General features: G+C 39.5%; 1 protein-coding gene across 1 annotated transcript; it reads right to left on the bottom strand.

Moving 5' to 3' along the window:
• Positions 1 to 8,700: 8,700 nt before the first annotated feature.
• Positions 8,701 to 9,642, bottom strand: LOC101600898 (olfactory receptor 145-like). Its single transcript, XM_012951698.2, has one exon. It carries the CDS (start codon positions 9,634 to 9,636, stop codon positions 8,701 to 8,703), a length of 936 nt encoding a protein of 311 aa, XP_012807152.1. The 5' UTR covers positions 9,637 to 9,642.
• Positions 9,643 to 18,139: the final 8,497 nt, after the last annotated feature.

Raw genomic sequence — 18,139 nt, 5'->3', positions numbered from 1 at the left:
GAAGCATTAGGTCGTTTACTTGCGACCTTTCTAATTGCTTAATATAGGCACTTAAGGCTATAAATTTGCCTCTTAGAACTGCCTTCATTCTGTCCCAGAGATTTTGGAATGTTGTGTTCTCATTATCATTTGACTCTATAAATTTTTTGATTTCCTTTTTGATTTCTTCATTGACCCATTCATCATTTAGTAGTGTATTGTTTAGTTTCCATGATTTTGTGTATGCTCTATAGCCTTTCTTGCTACTGATTTGTAGTTTAATTCCATTGTGGTCAGATAGAATGCAAGGAATTATTTCAATTTTCCTGAATTCGTTAAGATTTCCTTTGTGTCCTAATTTATGGTCTATTTTAGAGAATGTTCCATGTGCTGCTGAAAAGAATGTATATTCTGCAGCCTTTGGATGAAATGTCCTGTATATATCTGTTAAGTCCATTCCTTCTATGACCTAATTTAGTTCAGATGCCTCTCTGTTTATTTTTTCCCGGGATGACCTGTCAATTGATGAGAGTGGGGTGTTAAAATCACCCACCACCACTGTTTTTGGTGTTATCTGTGACCTTAGTTCTAATAGTGTTTGTTTGACGAATTTGGGAGCCCCCATGTTAGGTGCCTATATGTTTAGATTTGTAATGTCCTCCTGTTGGAATGTGCCCTTAATGAATATAAAGTGACCTTCCTTATCTTTCTTGACTAAAGTTGGACTAAAGTCTACCCTGTCTGATATTAGGATAGCAACCCCTGCTTGTTTTCTAGGCCCATTTGCTTGAAACACCGTCTTCCAACCTTTCACCCTAAGGTAATGTCTATCCTTTGTAGAAAGGTGAGTGTCTTGGAGACAACAAATTGTAGGATCCTGCTTTTCAACCCAGTCTGCAAACCTATGTCTTTTCGTTGGGGCATTGAGGCTGTTGATATTAAGAGATATTATTGAAAGGTGTGTATTTATGTTTGCCATTTTTTTTTTCGTGGTTCTGGTTCTACCTGTGCTTTCTTCTGTTAACTAGTATTTGAGTATTGCTTGTTTTTTCTAGGTTCCTTATATGTGTGCTTTTCCTTTTCTTCAGCATGAAGGATTCTATCAAGTATTTTCTGTAGAGCTGGTTTTGTCTTCAAATACTCCTTTAACCTGCTTTTGTCATGGAATGTCCTTATTTCTCCGTCTATTTGAATGGATAACTTTGCAGGATAAAGTAACCTTGGTTGACAGTTGTTATCTTTCAGAACTTGGAATATATCACCCCAAGCCTTTCTGGCTTTAAAAGTTTGTTTTTAATAATCTGCTGTAATCCTGATGGGCTTACTTTTGTAGGTAACTTGATTTTTCTCTCTAACTGCTTTCAATATTTTTTATTTGGTGTGTGTGTTTGGTTTTGATTATCATATGGCAAGTAGACGTTCTTTCCAGGTTTTGTCTGGCTGGGGTTCTAAAGGCTTCCTGTATCTGTATTGGTACCTCTTTCCCAATTTGGGGAAAATTTTCTTCTGTGATTTTGTTGATGACACCTAATATGCCTTTTGAATGAAATTCTTCTCCTTCTACTATACCCTGAATTCTAATATTTGATCTTTTCATAGTGTCCCGAATATCTTGAAATTCCCACTCATACTTTTCTATAAGTTTGTCTTTCTCTTTGTTGGCCTGTATTAGATCTGCCACCTGTTCTTCTAGCTTAGATATTCTGTCCTCTCCTTCATCCATTCTACTGGTGAGATTTTCTACAGAGTTTTTTATTTCATTAACTCTGTTCTTCATTGCTAGTAATTCTGACTGGTTTTTCTTTATTTATTTCTATTTCCTTATTTATGTCTTGTATTACCTTCTTTATTTCATGAAATTGGTGCCCTTCATCTTCTTTGATTCCTTTGATTTCCTCTTTAAGTTCCTTTTTGACTCCTTTGATTTGTTCTCTGACTTCTTTGAACATATTTACAATCATTCTTTTGAAATCTTTTTCAGGCATTTCCTCTAACTCGTTCTCACTGCAGGTCATTTCTGATGCATTAATATTTTTAGGTGGATTTATATCGTTTTGCTTTTTAGTGTTTCTTGAGTTATAATGTATATATTTTTGCATCTTAGATTAAGTTAATGCTTGGATTTTCTAGCTAGCTGGGTATTCTTGGCTTTGTCAATTGATTTGATGTTATATATTTTCAGGGTAGGAGCTTACGGTGTTAGATGTGGCTCTTAAGACTCTGAGAGTATCTAAAAAGGTGCTCCTAGGGGTTGAGTTTCCCTGCTATGGGAGTATTCCAGTAGGCGGAGTAGAATAAAACACCAGTAGATTCTAAAAGTTAACTAAACACTGTACTCATTCAGTCAAATACAGCCCCAAGTATGTATGCCAGAGTAGTTATTATAACAACCAGATCCTCTATCAATACAGAGGTTAAGATTTCTGGTCTGCTGAGGGATCCCAGTCAGCTTGTGACCAAGTGAGACCCTTCCCTGGTGCAAACCCAGTTACTTTGGATGAGTTTGGTCTCAGTCAAGTTGCTGCCTGGGTCGTGGGGCTGCTGTTCTGATTTCTGGAGCTGGGCACTGGCTTTTCCTGTGGGGCAAACCAAGCGTGGCAACTGTGGCCCTGCAGATCAGCACCCCCGCTGCTGGAACTGCTGCTGCTTCTGGGTCTGCTGTTGTTGCCACTCCTGGGTCTGCCCCTTCTGCCACTCCTGGGTCTGCTGTTGCTGGGGCCACTGGTACCGGTTCCGGAGCTGCTGATGTTGCTGCCGAACTCTGCTCCTGCTTGGGTCCCACTGTTGGCACAGGTTAGCGTGGCTGGGTCCCGGGACCGCTGCTCTGTTCACTGGAGCTGGGCTCAGGCGGTGGGGGAGGCCAGGGAGCCGCAGCTGCTCTGGTTCTCTGGCTGTTCCACGTGTTCCTCTTCCTCACGTTCTGCTCCTCCGCTGCTCACTGCCGCTCTCCCTTCACATTTCTTGGGTTGCGGATAGTGTGGTGTGAGTGTAAGCTCCCACACCTGGCTTTTCCTGCAGCTGGAGCCGAGTCTGGCAGCTTTCTGGTGCGCCCCACCACCGCTGCGGTTGGCAGAGCTGCCGGGGCCGCTTTTGCTGGCCTGTGCGGGCTCTGGATGCTCTGGATCTCTCCTACTTCTCCGCTGCCGCTTCAGTTTCCTATACACCTCACTTTTTAGTGAAAGTGTCTATTTTGCTGAGGTTTTTTGGTCTTTTTCCCCTCCAGGGCCTGGTACCTATGCCGCCATCTTACCCGGAAGTGGCCAGCTGATTTTTAAGATCCTCTTTTTTTTCACTCTCCCTCAAATCCATTAATTCTCTTTGAAGTCCTTCAAATGTCTTATCAATTTGTTCTAGCTTAGTGATGGTAGCATCCACATGATTGTCGGTCCTTTGTTGCTTTCCTGCAAGTTCTATCAGTAGATTGGTCAGGGTTGCATTGCTCATAGCTTCAATTTGATGTTCTGATCCTGATGGTTCTTCTATGTTTTGGTTAGATGTATAATTCATTGTAGGACTAGGTGATCTAACTGGATTTTCTTGCATTTGATTTTTCATGTTATTTCTTTTGCACTGTGGTTTGCCCATGACAGTGTATGGGCACGTAGGTGGGTGGATCAGCGTGTGCTCTAGTGCAATGGAAATCTGAGGCAGCCTTGGGCAGTTGCCAAGCAGCCTGGGCTTTGTCTCCCACTTGGCAGAGCCACCTATCTACTGCCTGACAGGGGTGCCAAAGTTGCCTGAATTCTCAAGTGGTAATGCACCAAAGCTGCCTGCATTTGAGCTTGGAAGGGGACTGAGGTTCCAAGGCCTGAAGCAGCCCAAACTCTGGTTGGGAACACTGGGACCTGGAAACAGTCTGTGCTCCCCTGTCTCAGGAGAATGGGGGCTGGCCAGGAAGGCACCTGAACTGGCTCAAGCCAGAGACACAGTCTGGGTTTATGTGGCAGTTGCCCTGGGAGTGGACTCACTGAATGTGCAGCAGCAGGAGCAGTAATTTGGGCAAATGTGCAGAGCAGTGTAATCTTCCACAGTGGCAGTGGGACTGCGGCCGGGTACAGCAGTGGGGTGTGGCAGAGGGGTGCAGGACAGGGCATGGCGGTGGTGCGAGGGACTGCAGGGGGTGCAGGAAGGGGCACAGGACTGTGTGCGGGACAGTGGCAGGATGCGGGACGGGGTGCAGGACTGTGCACAGGAAGGTGACGGGGCACAGGACTGGATGCGGGAGTGTGGTGGGGTGTGGGTTGGGGCGCCCGATGGCGTCAGGGCACTGTGGGATGGTGTGCAGGACAGTGACAGGGTGCAGGATGGGGTGCAGGGTAGTGAGAGGGCGCAACAGCTATTTGGTGAAATGGGTGGTCTACCCGCCCACAAGGGGATCTGCAATTCCCTGATTTCTCCCCTTCTGAGCCCCCACTGACAAGAAGACCCAGAAAACCCTTAATTTCTTGCCTTTTCTTCCCCGGGATTTGCAGGGCAGCTAGGCAGTTGCCATCTTGGCTGGAAGTCTTGTCAATTTTATATTTAGGAACTCCAATTCAACCCCAATCTTACCACATTTGCCTTCAAGTGACCTGAGCAAAACTTTTTGGTTTTCTTTTTCTTTTTCTTTTTTTTTTTTACCTTCTAGGCCCTTCTCTGATCTTCTCTACATTCTTTTACCACTTTATGGACATGACTTCTACATTGATCTTACTTAAAAGTCTTCCCAAGCCTGGCATGATGGCACATGTCTTTAATCCCAGCAATTGGGAGGCAGAGGTAGGAGGATTGCAGTGACTTTGAATCCACCCTGAGACTCCATAGTGAATTCCAGTTCAGCCTGTGCTAGAGTGAGACCCTACCTTGAAAAAAACAAAAAGCAAAAAAAGTCTTTCCAAAGTCAAGGAGTAAAGATTTAAAATATGCCCTTTCTACTATTGTCTCCTGAACTGTACCATCATAAATACCTCTGTCTATATCCTGAAACATGGATTTTTTTTCTCCCTCTCTATTAATATTCAGATCTGAAATGCATCTTCTGTCACCTTTACTTTATTTTCTCTCTCCTCACCCTCTGACTCTTTCCACAGGTTCCAAGTGTTTGGCTCTTACACACCAGTCTAATTTGTACTATTTCCTGTTCAGCCTGCTACTCCTAAAAAATGGTAAGCCAGCACCTGTAATTTATCTTCTCTTTTATCCACTTTACCTGCCAAATCAGAGGCTAAAGGAGAGTTTTCTATACACATGTCTCTCCCTTTGCAAATCCTCCTTTACACAACCATGGTATCTCTGTGCAGCCATCTTCACCTCAGCTACATACCTTGTTTCACAGAGTAACTTCCAGGCTATCTCTGCAGCAGTTTTCCAATAATTTGGTCCTTTAATGTGCCATACCACAGACTTCTACCCACTCTCTAGTCCTTCATTGGTTTTCAGAGTATTCTCATGTTCTTGCAGCAGACCCATCTCATATAACATTACTCATACAGGAAAATAGCCACATTGGGATTGCTCCCACAGACATGCTTTCTCCTGATGGTGCAGACTTAGTTACATGTTTTACTTCTCTTAGCAATATTCTTATAACCGCCACCACTGCCAGAGGTGCATCACTACACACCCTATAGGGAAGGCGGCCATATCAGGATTTCCCCCATGCATGCTCCGCCCTTAGCCACAGTTGCATGCCTTGTTATCCATTTCCAAGAGCATACCATAGCTTCTCCCAAGCTCATATTTGGTTCTGCTGTGCCTCATGTTGGAGACCAAATATTGTGGGGAAACATTTTCCCTGGAGACATGAAAACATAAGCCTATCCATCCCAAGTAAGTCACAGACAACAAACCACAGTATGACTACACCAAAACCAGTTTTGATGAACCAATGAGTTTATTAGGATTACTCACAAAGCAAGGTGAGGGGTTGCTTACAAGAAGAACAGATGGCTCAAAGATAGCTACAGTACTAATAAGCTCACTCCAGCACACGTGAATACCACAGTAGCTGCATCTCTCCAGCACACTGCATAACCTGCAGGAGGGTCATCTAGTCTGAGTCTTAAGCATACTACATGATTTTCAGGCAGCTCAATAGGAGAATTGTATCTCAAGTAGTTGTTTACCCTTTATATAACCTCAGGGAAGGGCATTTTGACCTTTTTTCCAGACTTGTTGACTTCTCCAGTCTCCTGGGATTTCATCCTTCCACCCAGGACAGAAAGTTTCAATTTGGAGAAAATTTCTATGCAACAGTGTTATATTCTTGTGAATGTGGATATGCAAGCATGTATGTGGAGGTCCGATGACAAACTCAAGTGTCATCTTCAAGAATACTGTTCATCTCTTTGAGACAGAGTATCTCATTGGCTTTGGGATGACTTCTTCAGTTAAAGTGTTTCCAGTGAGCTTTCTGTCTCCACTTACACAACACTGAGATTATAGACACACCTCAACATGCATAGCTATTTATGTGGGTTCCATGACTCGATTTAGGTCCTCGTGCTTGTGAGGGAAGCATTTAACCAACTGTGAAATCTTTCTTTTTAATAACACATTTAAATAAATCCCACACCATATAACTCAATGATGATTTCATTTATCATATGCAAAATTTTAGCTTGTAACATTAAGACCGCTTTAGGAACATACTCAGATTATTTTCTTTAATGGGCAGTTGGACATCACAACAGTAATAGATATGAATTAAGTCAAAGTGAAATAGTAATTTTATTGAAATAGATTTCAGTATAATATTAGTGTTAAGTCTCATGGTAATCACAAAGCCAAATTCTATAGCAGTTGAATAAATGACTTGAAAAAGGTTCAAGACACATTAATTCTACAAAAGAAACAATCTAAAAAGAAAGATAGCCTTTTTTTGAGGCAAGCCCAACAGACTGGCCTTTTTTATGAGAGAGAGAGAAAAAAACAAGGAAAGAGAATTGGCATTCCGGGGCCTGCAGCCAATGTAATTGAACTCAAGACTTGTGTGCCACCTTGCGTGTATGTGCTACCTTGTGCATCTAAGTTACATTGGACCTGGAGAGTAGAGCATGGGTCCTTAAATTTCACAGGCAAGCTACTTAACCACTAAGTCATCTCTCCAGTCCAGAAGATGGTAATCATTAGTAAGGAAAAAAAGTACTGCAAACAACAAAAAAATTATTAAAATTAAAGAAGTTAATCTTTATCAGTGAACATATTGAATGAAAATTATTAACTCCTCAATCAAATAAACAGTGAATTGATGTGTCAGAGAAAAGCTAACAAATATAATCTGTCTATAATGTGTCTCCTTGGGTCCTGACATATGAGTTACATTATCTTCAAAGACCCTATTTTCTGAACTAAAAGCTCTGAAAACATTTCAAATTTATTTGCAAATAATAGCAGTTTTTAACCTAATACAATCTGTAATGCAGATATCCTGTCATGCATGGGCATCCCTGAAAAATAGCATTTAATGTATAAAAAACATAGATGACTTCATGTTTTATCCAGGATCAAATAATAGTCACAATCCAAGGTAGAAATGTTACTTGACATTTTGTTATAGTGAAATAATATTAACATGATGAGTAAACAACATTCTAGTAAGAGCGATAAAATGAAAAAGACAAAGAGATTATATCAGACTTTTATTTAAAGATCTATATGAGGACTGGAAAGATGTCTTAGCAGCTAAAGCACTTGCCTGTGAAGCAAAAGGACCCAGGTTTGATTCCCCAGTACCCACATTAGGCAGATGCACAAAGTGACACATGGGTCTGGAGTTCATTTGCATTAGCTGGAGTCCCTGGTGTACCCATTTTCTCTCTCTCCATATATATATATATATATGAATATATACATATATATGCATATACACATATATATGCATATACACATATATATGCATATATACATATATATATTCTCTCTCAAATAAATAATTAAAGAGCTATGTGACATCATGTCATCAAGTAAATTGTTAATATACCTCATCTTCAGAAATATGTTCATTAAATCCTCATGGTATTTACACCTGGAGTGTGAGTAGTATTTAATACCCAATAAAGATGGGACTGGATCACTAAACACTGGCATTTTATATCACATCTTGTTTCACTCCAGAGGATGGAAGACAAGAACAACAACTGTCTGACTAATGCTTCAAATTAATGGCAAAACTGTACTTCTAAGTCGTATTTTGACAACGAATTGACAGTTTATTTAGTCATTGAAAAGTGAATAATTATTTATAGGATAAAATTAATAATGAAAATGTAAAGTAGAATTCATTAACACTATTATTCTTTTTTTTTTTTTTTGGAAGTGAGCAAAACAGATTGGTCTTCTTTTTATATGAGAGAAAGAGAGCGAATTGGCATGCTAGGGCATCAAGCCACTCTAATCAAACTCCAGGCACATGCAGCACCTTGTGCACATGTGGTACCTTGCATGCATGTGCCACCTTGTGCATCTGGCTTATGTAGGATTTGAAGAGTCAAACGTGGATATATATGCTTTGAAGGTAAGTGCCTTAACTGCTAAGCCATCTCTCCAGCCAAACACTATTATTCTTAAACTGCTAAAATAGTGATAGAAAAAATGGTGTCATGGTGTAGAAATAAAAAATAATCTAAGACAATTTTTAAATTTCCTTCCCCATGATAAGAAATAAAATGCAATAAATAACTCACTAAGATTAGCACATTAACTCTTGGTGCCATAAATAAGAGAACAAAGATATTAAGTTACTCATGAAATCTTCCATCTCTTCAGAGTTCTTTTCAAGGCAAGTTTAACATCCTTGTTCCTCAAGCTGTAGATCAAAGGGTTCAGCATAGGAACCACAATGTTATAAAAGACAGAAGAGACTTTTCCCTCATCCATAGAGCCAGCTGAGGAGGGTTTGAGATACATAAATGCACATGAACCAAAGAACAGAGACACAGCAATGATGTGGGAGCTGCAGGTACTGAAAGCTTTGGACCTGCCCTCAGTGGACCTTATTTTGAGGATGCTGGAGAGGATGAAACCATAAGAGGTGAAGACAATGAAAGTTGGTACAATGATGTCTTTGCCCCCTACAATGAAAATCTCTATCTCATTAACATAAGTACTGGTGCAGGAGAGCTGAAGTAAAGGGAGGACATCACAGAAATAGTGGTTGACAATGTTCCCATCACAGAAGGTCAGTCTTAGGACACATCCAGTATGGATCATGGCATCCAAAAATCCCATCAAGTATGAACTAAGCATGAGGCAGGAACAAACCTTAGGGGACAAGGCAATATTATACAACAGTGGATTGCAGATAGCTACATAGCGATCATAGGCCATTACTGTCAGTACATAACATTCAGTAATAACAAAAAAACAAAAGAAATAGAGTTGGGTCATACACCCTATGTAAGAGATAATATTCTTTTTTAGCATGAAGTTCATCAGCATTTTGGGTGTAATCACAGAAGAGTAGAAGAGATCTATGCAGGACAAGTTAAAGAGGAAAAAGTACATAGGATTGTGAAGGTGAGAATTCAGCACAATTAAAATTATCAAAGCCAAATTCCCCAATGTAGTTATCATATACATCACTAGGAAGAGTAAGAACAAGGGTATTTGTAGGTCAGGTTGGCCTGTTAACCCCACCAAAATGAATTCAGTTACCCAAGATCCATTTGTGAGAGCCATTCTTCTCTGAGAATCTGTGAACACAGGAAAAACAATGGTGGGAATAAAGAACAAAGCAAAACTGACAACAAATTACAAGTATAGATCTAGGAATGCCTAAAACGCACAGCTTGAAATCATGGCACTAACTCTTTTTACCAGCCTTATACTGAATGGAATGATCTTTCCCACACTAGAGTCTGAGAACTGACTATAGTAAAGAACATCAGACATGAATGATCAAGCTAATTCCATATCCTATATGACTTCCAAGAAAAAATAAATGGAAAAGGGAGAAGCACAATGTCCCCAGATAGGAATATTGTTTTTTGTTTTTTTTTTTAAGCTTGAACTTTATTCATTACTTCAATCATTCCCTGATCCAGGTAGAATATTTAGCACTATGCTTCTAACACAGCTCCTTCCAGGTTGACTCTGGAGTAGCTAGAATCATGAACACTGGTTTCAATACAAAATAAAAGAACTAAATTCTGGAAATCATTAGGTCATTGCCCTGTCACAACAAAACTCATCTCCTAGAGGAATGTGAGGTCTTTCCACGAACATGAAACTTCATAATGAAGATACTGCAAACACTGCATTCACTGACTCAACATCTTCTGTCCCAATTCCAGGACATTCCTTACATCTCTTTTTTTTTTAAATATTTTTGTTCATTATTTATTTATTTATTTGAGAGTGACAGACACAGAGAGAAAGACAGATAGAGGGAGAGAGAGAGAATGGGCGAGCCAGGGCTTCCAGCCACTGCAAACGAACTCCAGACGCGTGCGCCCCCTTGTGCATCTAGCTAACGTGGGGCCTGGGGAACCGAGCCTCGAACCGGGGTCCTTAGGCTTCACAGGCAAGCGCTTAACCGCTAAGCCATCTCTCCAGCCCTCCTTACATCTCTTAAAGGAAATTTATTGTTTCGATTATTTTTCTTTTATTCATGCATAATTAGTGGCAATTTAAATTTTATTGCACAAAATGGAAAGAAAGAGGCACATCTTAGATACTTGGCCTTCAGTTAAACATGAAGCTTTGATGCAAACATAAAAGCAAACAGCTGGAAGGGAAATGTGGCATAGTCTCTCCACAATTTGTTTAATCTGAAACAATTATACTCATATAAGTAGAGAATAAGATAATGGTTACTGGTGCCAGTGTGAGAAAAATATCATGTATGCTTGCCAAAGAAGTTTCAAATGATGGTACATTACTTATACAAATAAGGAAAATGGTACAGATTAATTTTAAATATATAAACATTTTATGCTTAGAAATATTGAAGTGAGAAACATGATCGTGTGGTGGAAATCTAGTGTTCAATGAGCTAACAACAATTATTGATGCAGTGGTATACTTAAATTTGCTAATGAAGTGCATGTTAAAATTGTCTTACTATTTGCAAACATGCCCAAGACACAGAAAAGCAAGCCTGTGTAGAAGGGAGGCATATGTAACATACCAACACTATTGATAATTTCACATCAACTACCTCATATTTATCAGGTTTTAATTTTAGAGATAATGCAATAGAGGTATTAAAAACAAAGTAATGCATTAGTATAGATTTCAAACCTTATCCTCCTTCGGTGTGTAAATAATGTTGCTTTAGTATCATTATTATTTATTACTTACCTCATGATGAAAGGTCAGTCTATGAAGCTTTGATTTCATTGATTCTAAGAGACTATAACCCAAAAATTAATTGCTCATATTCCCCACAAATATTTCTAAACTACTGGTCATAATTTATGATGATATTTCTGAATCCTCTAAAACCTCTCACAAAATAAACAGCAATTCTTAGTAACACTGTTGTTACTAGATGAGATGCAAAAAGATTTCACAGAGTTTACTTACATAACTTGTGGTCTTGAGCAAGGTAGAAGACGTCTCAGACTCTCCCCAGATACAGATACCAGATAGAAGAAGGAAATGAGGTGATTGTGTTTACATGCTGTGCCATGATATGTCCTTAAATCCTCAGAGATTCAGTACTTTACTTTGGTATGCCCTTCCCTTTGGGGATTTCACATCATCTCTGCTTGAGCCAATACTTATCTAACCATTACTCAGTAGCTTACATCTCTTAAGGGAAATTTATTGTTTTGGTTATTATTCTTTTATTCACACATAATTATGAAAATCTTTTAGGCTTCTTTATTACTTTTTCTAAAATTGCTCAATGAATGTAACAAAACATTTACAGTACTGTCCTGAGATGTCTCCAAATCACGTTTTAGAAATTATTATTCTTGTTGTAACTTTTTTTTCAGCAACTTGGAACAAACCAAGGAAGTCATCCATACCAGGCAAATACTTTACCCATGAGGAGCACCTCCTTTTCTACAACATTATTTTTACTGTGTTACATCACAACTAAGTATTTTTATTTATTTATTTATGTATTTATATATTTACTTGTTTTGCAAAACTGTCTTACAGTGATTGGTGTATTCATGCATTAATTTCTGTGGAAACTGTATTTTTTTTTACTACCCTCTCCCCACATCTATTTAAATAGTATTTTTCTTTTTTTAATCTTATTTTATTTTAGTTTTTCTCAGTTTCAATTTTTTAAAACATTTTCCATGATTATAAAAAATAACCCATAGTCATACCCTCACTCCTCCCCACTACTTCCCCCTTTGAAATTCCATTCTCCATCATATCCCCTCCCCATCTCAATCAGCCTCTCTTTTATTTTGATGTCATGATCTTTTCCTCCTCTTATGATGGTCTTGTGTAGGTAGTGTCAGGCACTATGAGGTCATGGATATCCAGGCAATTTTGTGTCTTGAGGAGCATGTTGTAAGGAGTCCTACCCTTCCTTTGGCTCTTACATTCTTTCCACCACCTCTTCCACATTAGACCCTGAGCCTTGGAAATTTTGATTGAGATGTTACTCAGTACTCCAGTCACTTCTTTCTAGCACTATGATACCTTCTGAGTCATCCCAAGGTCACTGCCATCTGAAAAAAGAAGATTCTCTGCTCAAAGTGAGAGTAGAGTTAATATAAGTGTACAATATTAAGAGAAGTGCTTACTGGGCAGTTTGATAAGCATAGCATATACACTTATCCAGACATCATCAGATGTTATACAACTAGGGCTCATGGCTAACCCTGTTTTAAGTTTTCAGTATCAGGGATGTATTCCCACCCCACTGACCTGGCTTACAGTCCAATTGGAGGGCAGTTGGTTTCCACCATGACAGACCTGCCACTATTGCACCTGTTGGCTCATTTGGCCTGGCTGACCAATTATAAGACTTACAGTGTCCACTGTTGAGTATCTTCACTGGTGGTATCTCTTTCTCCCATTGAACTGCATGTAGAAGGGCTTCTTCCAGATTTCTGTCAGCTGGTCTATATGGAGGAGGTTATCAGCTCAGTTACAGCAGGATTTCTCAGTGGCCTTGCAGCCTGAGTATGTGGAGTCTTCAGCAATAGGGTCTTACCATTGATTCCTGGTGGGAAACAAAGGGCCTCGGCAATGGCCTGTAATGTTTTAGGGGAATCAGGAACCTCCATGGCCAACAACTCATGGGAGGTATCCCATCCCTGGCACTGAAAATATTCTAACAACAATCTATGGCTCCTGAATGTTCCTTTGTCTGAAACCAGAGGATTCAATATGATTTATTTTCATCCTTTTAGATTTTGATTAGCCCTCCCTCCACCTTTCCTTTACTCAATCTCTTCCCCTGATCTCACTTTGGGCCTTTTCACCCCCATTTATCTATTCTTCTACTTACATATATACAATACCAACTTATTAGGTACCCTCCTCACTTCCTTTTTCTTCCCTTTATATCTCCTTTTTAACTTTATGGTCTCTGCTACTGAGTTTTTTCCTTCTCATACAGAAGCCCAATCATCTGTAGCTAGGATACACATATGAAGAAGAACACGCTAGATGTGGCTTTCTAGGCCTGGGTTACCTCACTTAGTATAATCCTTTTCAGATCCATCCATTTCCTGCAAATTTCATAACTTCATTTTTCTTTACTGCTGAGTAGAACTCCATTGTATAAATGTGCCACATCTTCATTATCCACTCATCAGTTGAGGGACAACTAGGCTGGTTGCATTTCCAAGTTTTATGAATTGAGCAGCAATAAACATGGTTGAGCATGTACTTCTAAGGAAATGAGATGAGTCCTTAGGATATATGCCTATGAGTGCTATAGTTGGGTCATATGGTAGATCAGTTTTTAGCTATCTTAGGAACCTCCACACTGATTTCCACAATGGCTGGACCAGATTGCATTCCCATCAACAGTGTATAAGGGTTCCTCTTTTTCCACATTCCCACCAGCATTTCTGATCATTTGTTCTCATGATGGTAGCCAATCTGACAGGAGTGAGATTTAATCTCATGTACTTTTAATCTGCATTCCCCTGATGACTAGGGATGTAGGACATTTTTTAGATGCTTACATGCCATCTGTATTTCTTCTTTTGAGAATTCTCTACTTAGCTCCATAGCCCATTTTTTGATTGGCTTGTTTGATTCCTTATTATTTAACTTTTTGAGTTCTTTGTATATCTTAGATATTAATCCTCTATCAGATATATAGCTGGCAAAGATTTTTTCCCATTCTGTAGGTTGCCTCTTTGCTTTATTCACAGTGTCCTTTGCAGTGCAAAATCTTTGTAATTTTATGAGGTCCCAGTGATTAATCTGTGGTTTTATTGCCTGAGCAATTGGGGTTGCATTCAGAAAGTCTTTGCCAAGACCAATATGTTGAAGGGTTTCCCCTACTTTTTCCTCTAGCAATTTCAGAGTTTCAGGTCTGATGTTAAGGTCTTTAGTCCATTTGGATATAATTCTTGTGCATGGAGAGAGAGAAGAATCTATTCTCATCCTTCTACAGATACATATCCAGTTTTCCCAACACCATTTGCTGAAGAGGCTTTCTTTTCTCCAATGAGTATTTTTGGCATTTTTATCAAATATCAGGCAGTATAGCTACCTGGACTTATATCTGGGTCCTCTGTTCCATGGATCTATATATGTGCTTTTGTGCCAGTACCATGCTGTTTTTGTTACTATGGCTCTGCCGAATAGGTTAAAATCAGATATGGTGATACCACAAGCCTCATTTTTGTTGCTTAGTATTATTTTAGATATTCGAGGTTTTTTGTGATTCCAAATGAATTTTTGGATTGTTTTTCTATTTCCATGAAGAATGCCTTTGGAATTTTGATGGGGATTGCATTAAATGTGTAGATTGCTTTTGGTAAAATTGCCGTGTTCACAATATTGATTCTTCCAATCCAGGAACAAGGGATGTTTTTCCATTTTCTAGTGTCTTCTCCAACTTCTCACTTGAGTGTTTATAGTTTTTATTGTAGAGATCCTTTACTTCCTTGGTTAGTTTTATTCTAAGGTACTTTATTTTCTTTGATGCAGTTGTGAATGGGAGTGATTCTCTGATTTCATTCTCTGTGTGTTTGTTGTTAGCATATAGGAATGCTACTGACTTCTGTTTATTTATTTTGTATCCTGTCACATGGCTGTAGGTTTTTATCAACTCTAACATTTTACTGGTAAATTCTTTAGGGTAATTTATGTATAGAATCATGTCATCTGCAAATAATGATAACTTGATCTCTTCCTTTCCAATATGTATCCATTTTATGTGTGCCTCTTGCCTTATTGCTATGGCTAAGACTTCCAGTACTATATTAAATAAAAGTGGGGACAGTGGAAAGACCCTTGTCTCGTTCTTGATTTTAGTGGAAAAGCTTCCAGTTTTTCCCCATTTAGTAATATGTTGGCTGTAGGCTTGTCATAAATAGCCTTTATTATATTGAGATATGTGCCTTGTATTCCCAGTCTCTGTAGGACTTTTATCATGAAGGGATGTTGGATTTTGTCAAATGCTTTCTCTGGGTCTAATGAGATGATAATATGATTTTTGTCCTTCAGTCCAAGTCCTTCAGTTCAAGTCACGCCACAGTCTGGCGTGCAGACCTGCCTGCCGGACTAGCTTCTGCTGGGCCAGTGTAGGCTCTGGATCTCTCCTACTTCTCCGCTGCTGTTTCAATTTCCTATACACCTTCTTTTTTAGTGAAAGTGTGCAATTTGCTTTTTTTTTTTGGCTTTTTCTTCCCTATGCTGCTTTGGCATGGTACCTACGCCACCATCTTAACCAGAAAGTCTGGATTTTTCTATTACTTATGTACACAGTCATGTTGGTAACACTGTTAGTCTGTTCCCTGTCCTTGCTGGGGAATATAGGTTGTGCATTTTGGGATTAGCCATCACTTATGGGTAAGAGGCAATGTCTCTGTGCATAATGACCCAACATGTGAATCTAACGTTCTTTCCGTCCCCTCTTCCACAAATTTCCCTGAGCCATGTTGGGTTCATTTTAGGTCTGCTTCAGTGATGAGATCTTGGGAGCCCCTCTGTCTCTGGGTCTCTTGTTTGGTAGGAGTTGAGTATTCTCTGTGTCTCTCTCCTTTACCCCTGAGCTAGTACCAGGTTCACCAAGAAAGCAGCACTCTTACTCATTTCTTCAATTACTCTTACTTTCATCTGGGGTCCTTTTCAGGTGTGATGGGCTAGTTTTTTCCTTAGAATCTGGGTCCATCTGAAAAAGAGAAGCAAATTCTCCAATAGATAGTGAAGTTAGTACCAGATAACCTTTGTTTTTTAGAGAGAATTTAGTACGTGTAGGCCCTCTTGTAGCCCACAATTGTTGGGTGCTTGATAATGGAGAGCAGGCTTATTTTTGGATGTGGTTCTGACTCCAGCTATGGGTGCTGTTCCACTGAGCACATCAGTGAGCCAAATCAAAAGCAGTTTTCTCACCATGGCTGTGCACCATTATTGCACTTGTGTGAGCATCACACCAGGTTGTTTACTACTGAGTAGTTTAGACCATGAATTGCTTGGACAGATGTTGGTCATTTTCCCCCAGTGCTCATGTAGCACCTTCTGTCACTAGACGAGCTAACTGTCTGGGGACTGACTGTGATCCAGATTCCAGCCAGGTCACTCATTGTTCCATACCAACAGCATATGGTATCTTCAGCAGTAAGGTCTTACCACTAACATTTGGTAGGTCATCAAGTACTCTGACAGTAATCGGTCCTCTTTTGGGAAACCTTGTAGGTCTCTCTGCTCAATAGCTCATTGTAGATGTTAGCCACATGCTGATACTTGAAGTTACAGGTCAGCGCCAGGAAGAGAAGGAAGAAAAAGATAAGTAATATAAAAATGATAGAGAAAAGAGGGCGGAAGAGAGAGAGAAATAAAAGAAGATTAAGGTCAGTCTACATCATATCCTCTCCAGGGCCTTGTGATTCAAGTGTTCCCTCTACGGGCCTGATGAGGTTTCAACCATTTAGTCTGCCTTTTACTATATAGAATTTTATAGTATTATTGCCATTTGGGTCCAGTTCTGTGTCACCCACCCCTACCCCTACCATCCCCTCCCACCCTAACCACCCTATTGAATATAGTATAGAGAACATGGCAGACATCTAAAAGTACTTCTAAAAAAAGACATTATTCTCTATCTGAAACTCTTCAGGATCTTCATTTCTCACATGACAGTGAAATACTGTACTCTTCAGAGACTTCCATTCCTTCCTGCAGCTTCCCTATAGGGCACATTTTAAGTTTTAACTGAAATTTCTTGTAAACTGTAGTGGCTCATAACTGCTATTTTAGAATTTCCCACTGATTCCTATCTAGTTAGTCACTTATTGGTGCTGCATAAATGAAAACTGAACAACAAAACTTGGCAAATCACCAACCGTGGAATCTAAAGAAATTGAAATCAATGAAAGCACTGGCAAAGGACTAATATAATCTTAATGAGTGACAATGAACTATTAGAATTAATTAAAAATTAGATAAAATTTGAAAAGTAATACATAAACACAGGGAGAAATTTGGTGGTGAAATTAATTTTAAAAAAGGAAAACAAATCACAGGAAAAGCTGGGATTAGAATAGAAGAAAGAAGCCCTTCCCAGCTTCAGAGCAACTTGGAAGCAAAATAGCCAGAAGACTGTTTCTTACTGAGGTAGACTTCACATGGGAGGTACTCAGGTTTAATACCAGACAGACAGAGATTTGGAGATACTTGGAGATTCTGGTTGTTAGAACAAAAAGTAAGAAGCAACACATCAGCCCTGAGACCACGGTGGCCTGGCTGCATAGTAGTGGGGAAGTGTTACAATAGAAAGGTACAGAAATGGAGATAGAGCAGGAAAAATGAATACAAGAACACATGTGAAATAGAAATGCAGCTTGATCTTAACTGATCTATATTATGCTAGCACTTTGAAAACAGCTCAGCATTTCACAGCATCATAGCATGATGGTTTAAAAGGGAGACATCTTGAGAAGTTTGTGTCAATGACTACTGCTTTGGAAAACAAGTCTTTTAGAGTTTTCTTTCCTCTGGAATTCACAGCAAAATTTACTGTACTGTCATGACTAGTGTCAAGCTTCTGGCCATGTGGGGCTCTGACAAAATGGAACTGAAGCAC

This window comes from Jaculus jaculus, chromosome 3 (assembly GCF_020740685.1).
Source record: "Jaculus jaculus isolate mJacJac1 chromosome 3, mJacJac1.mat.Y.cur, whole genome shotgun sequence".
NCBI lineage: Eukaryota > Metazoa > Chordata > Mammalia > Rodentia > Dipodidae > Jaculus > Jaculus jaculus.
Note: the sequence above shows the minus strand (reverse complement) of the source record. Positions and strands in the feature narration are given on the sequence as shown.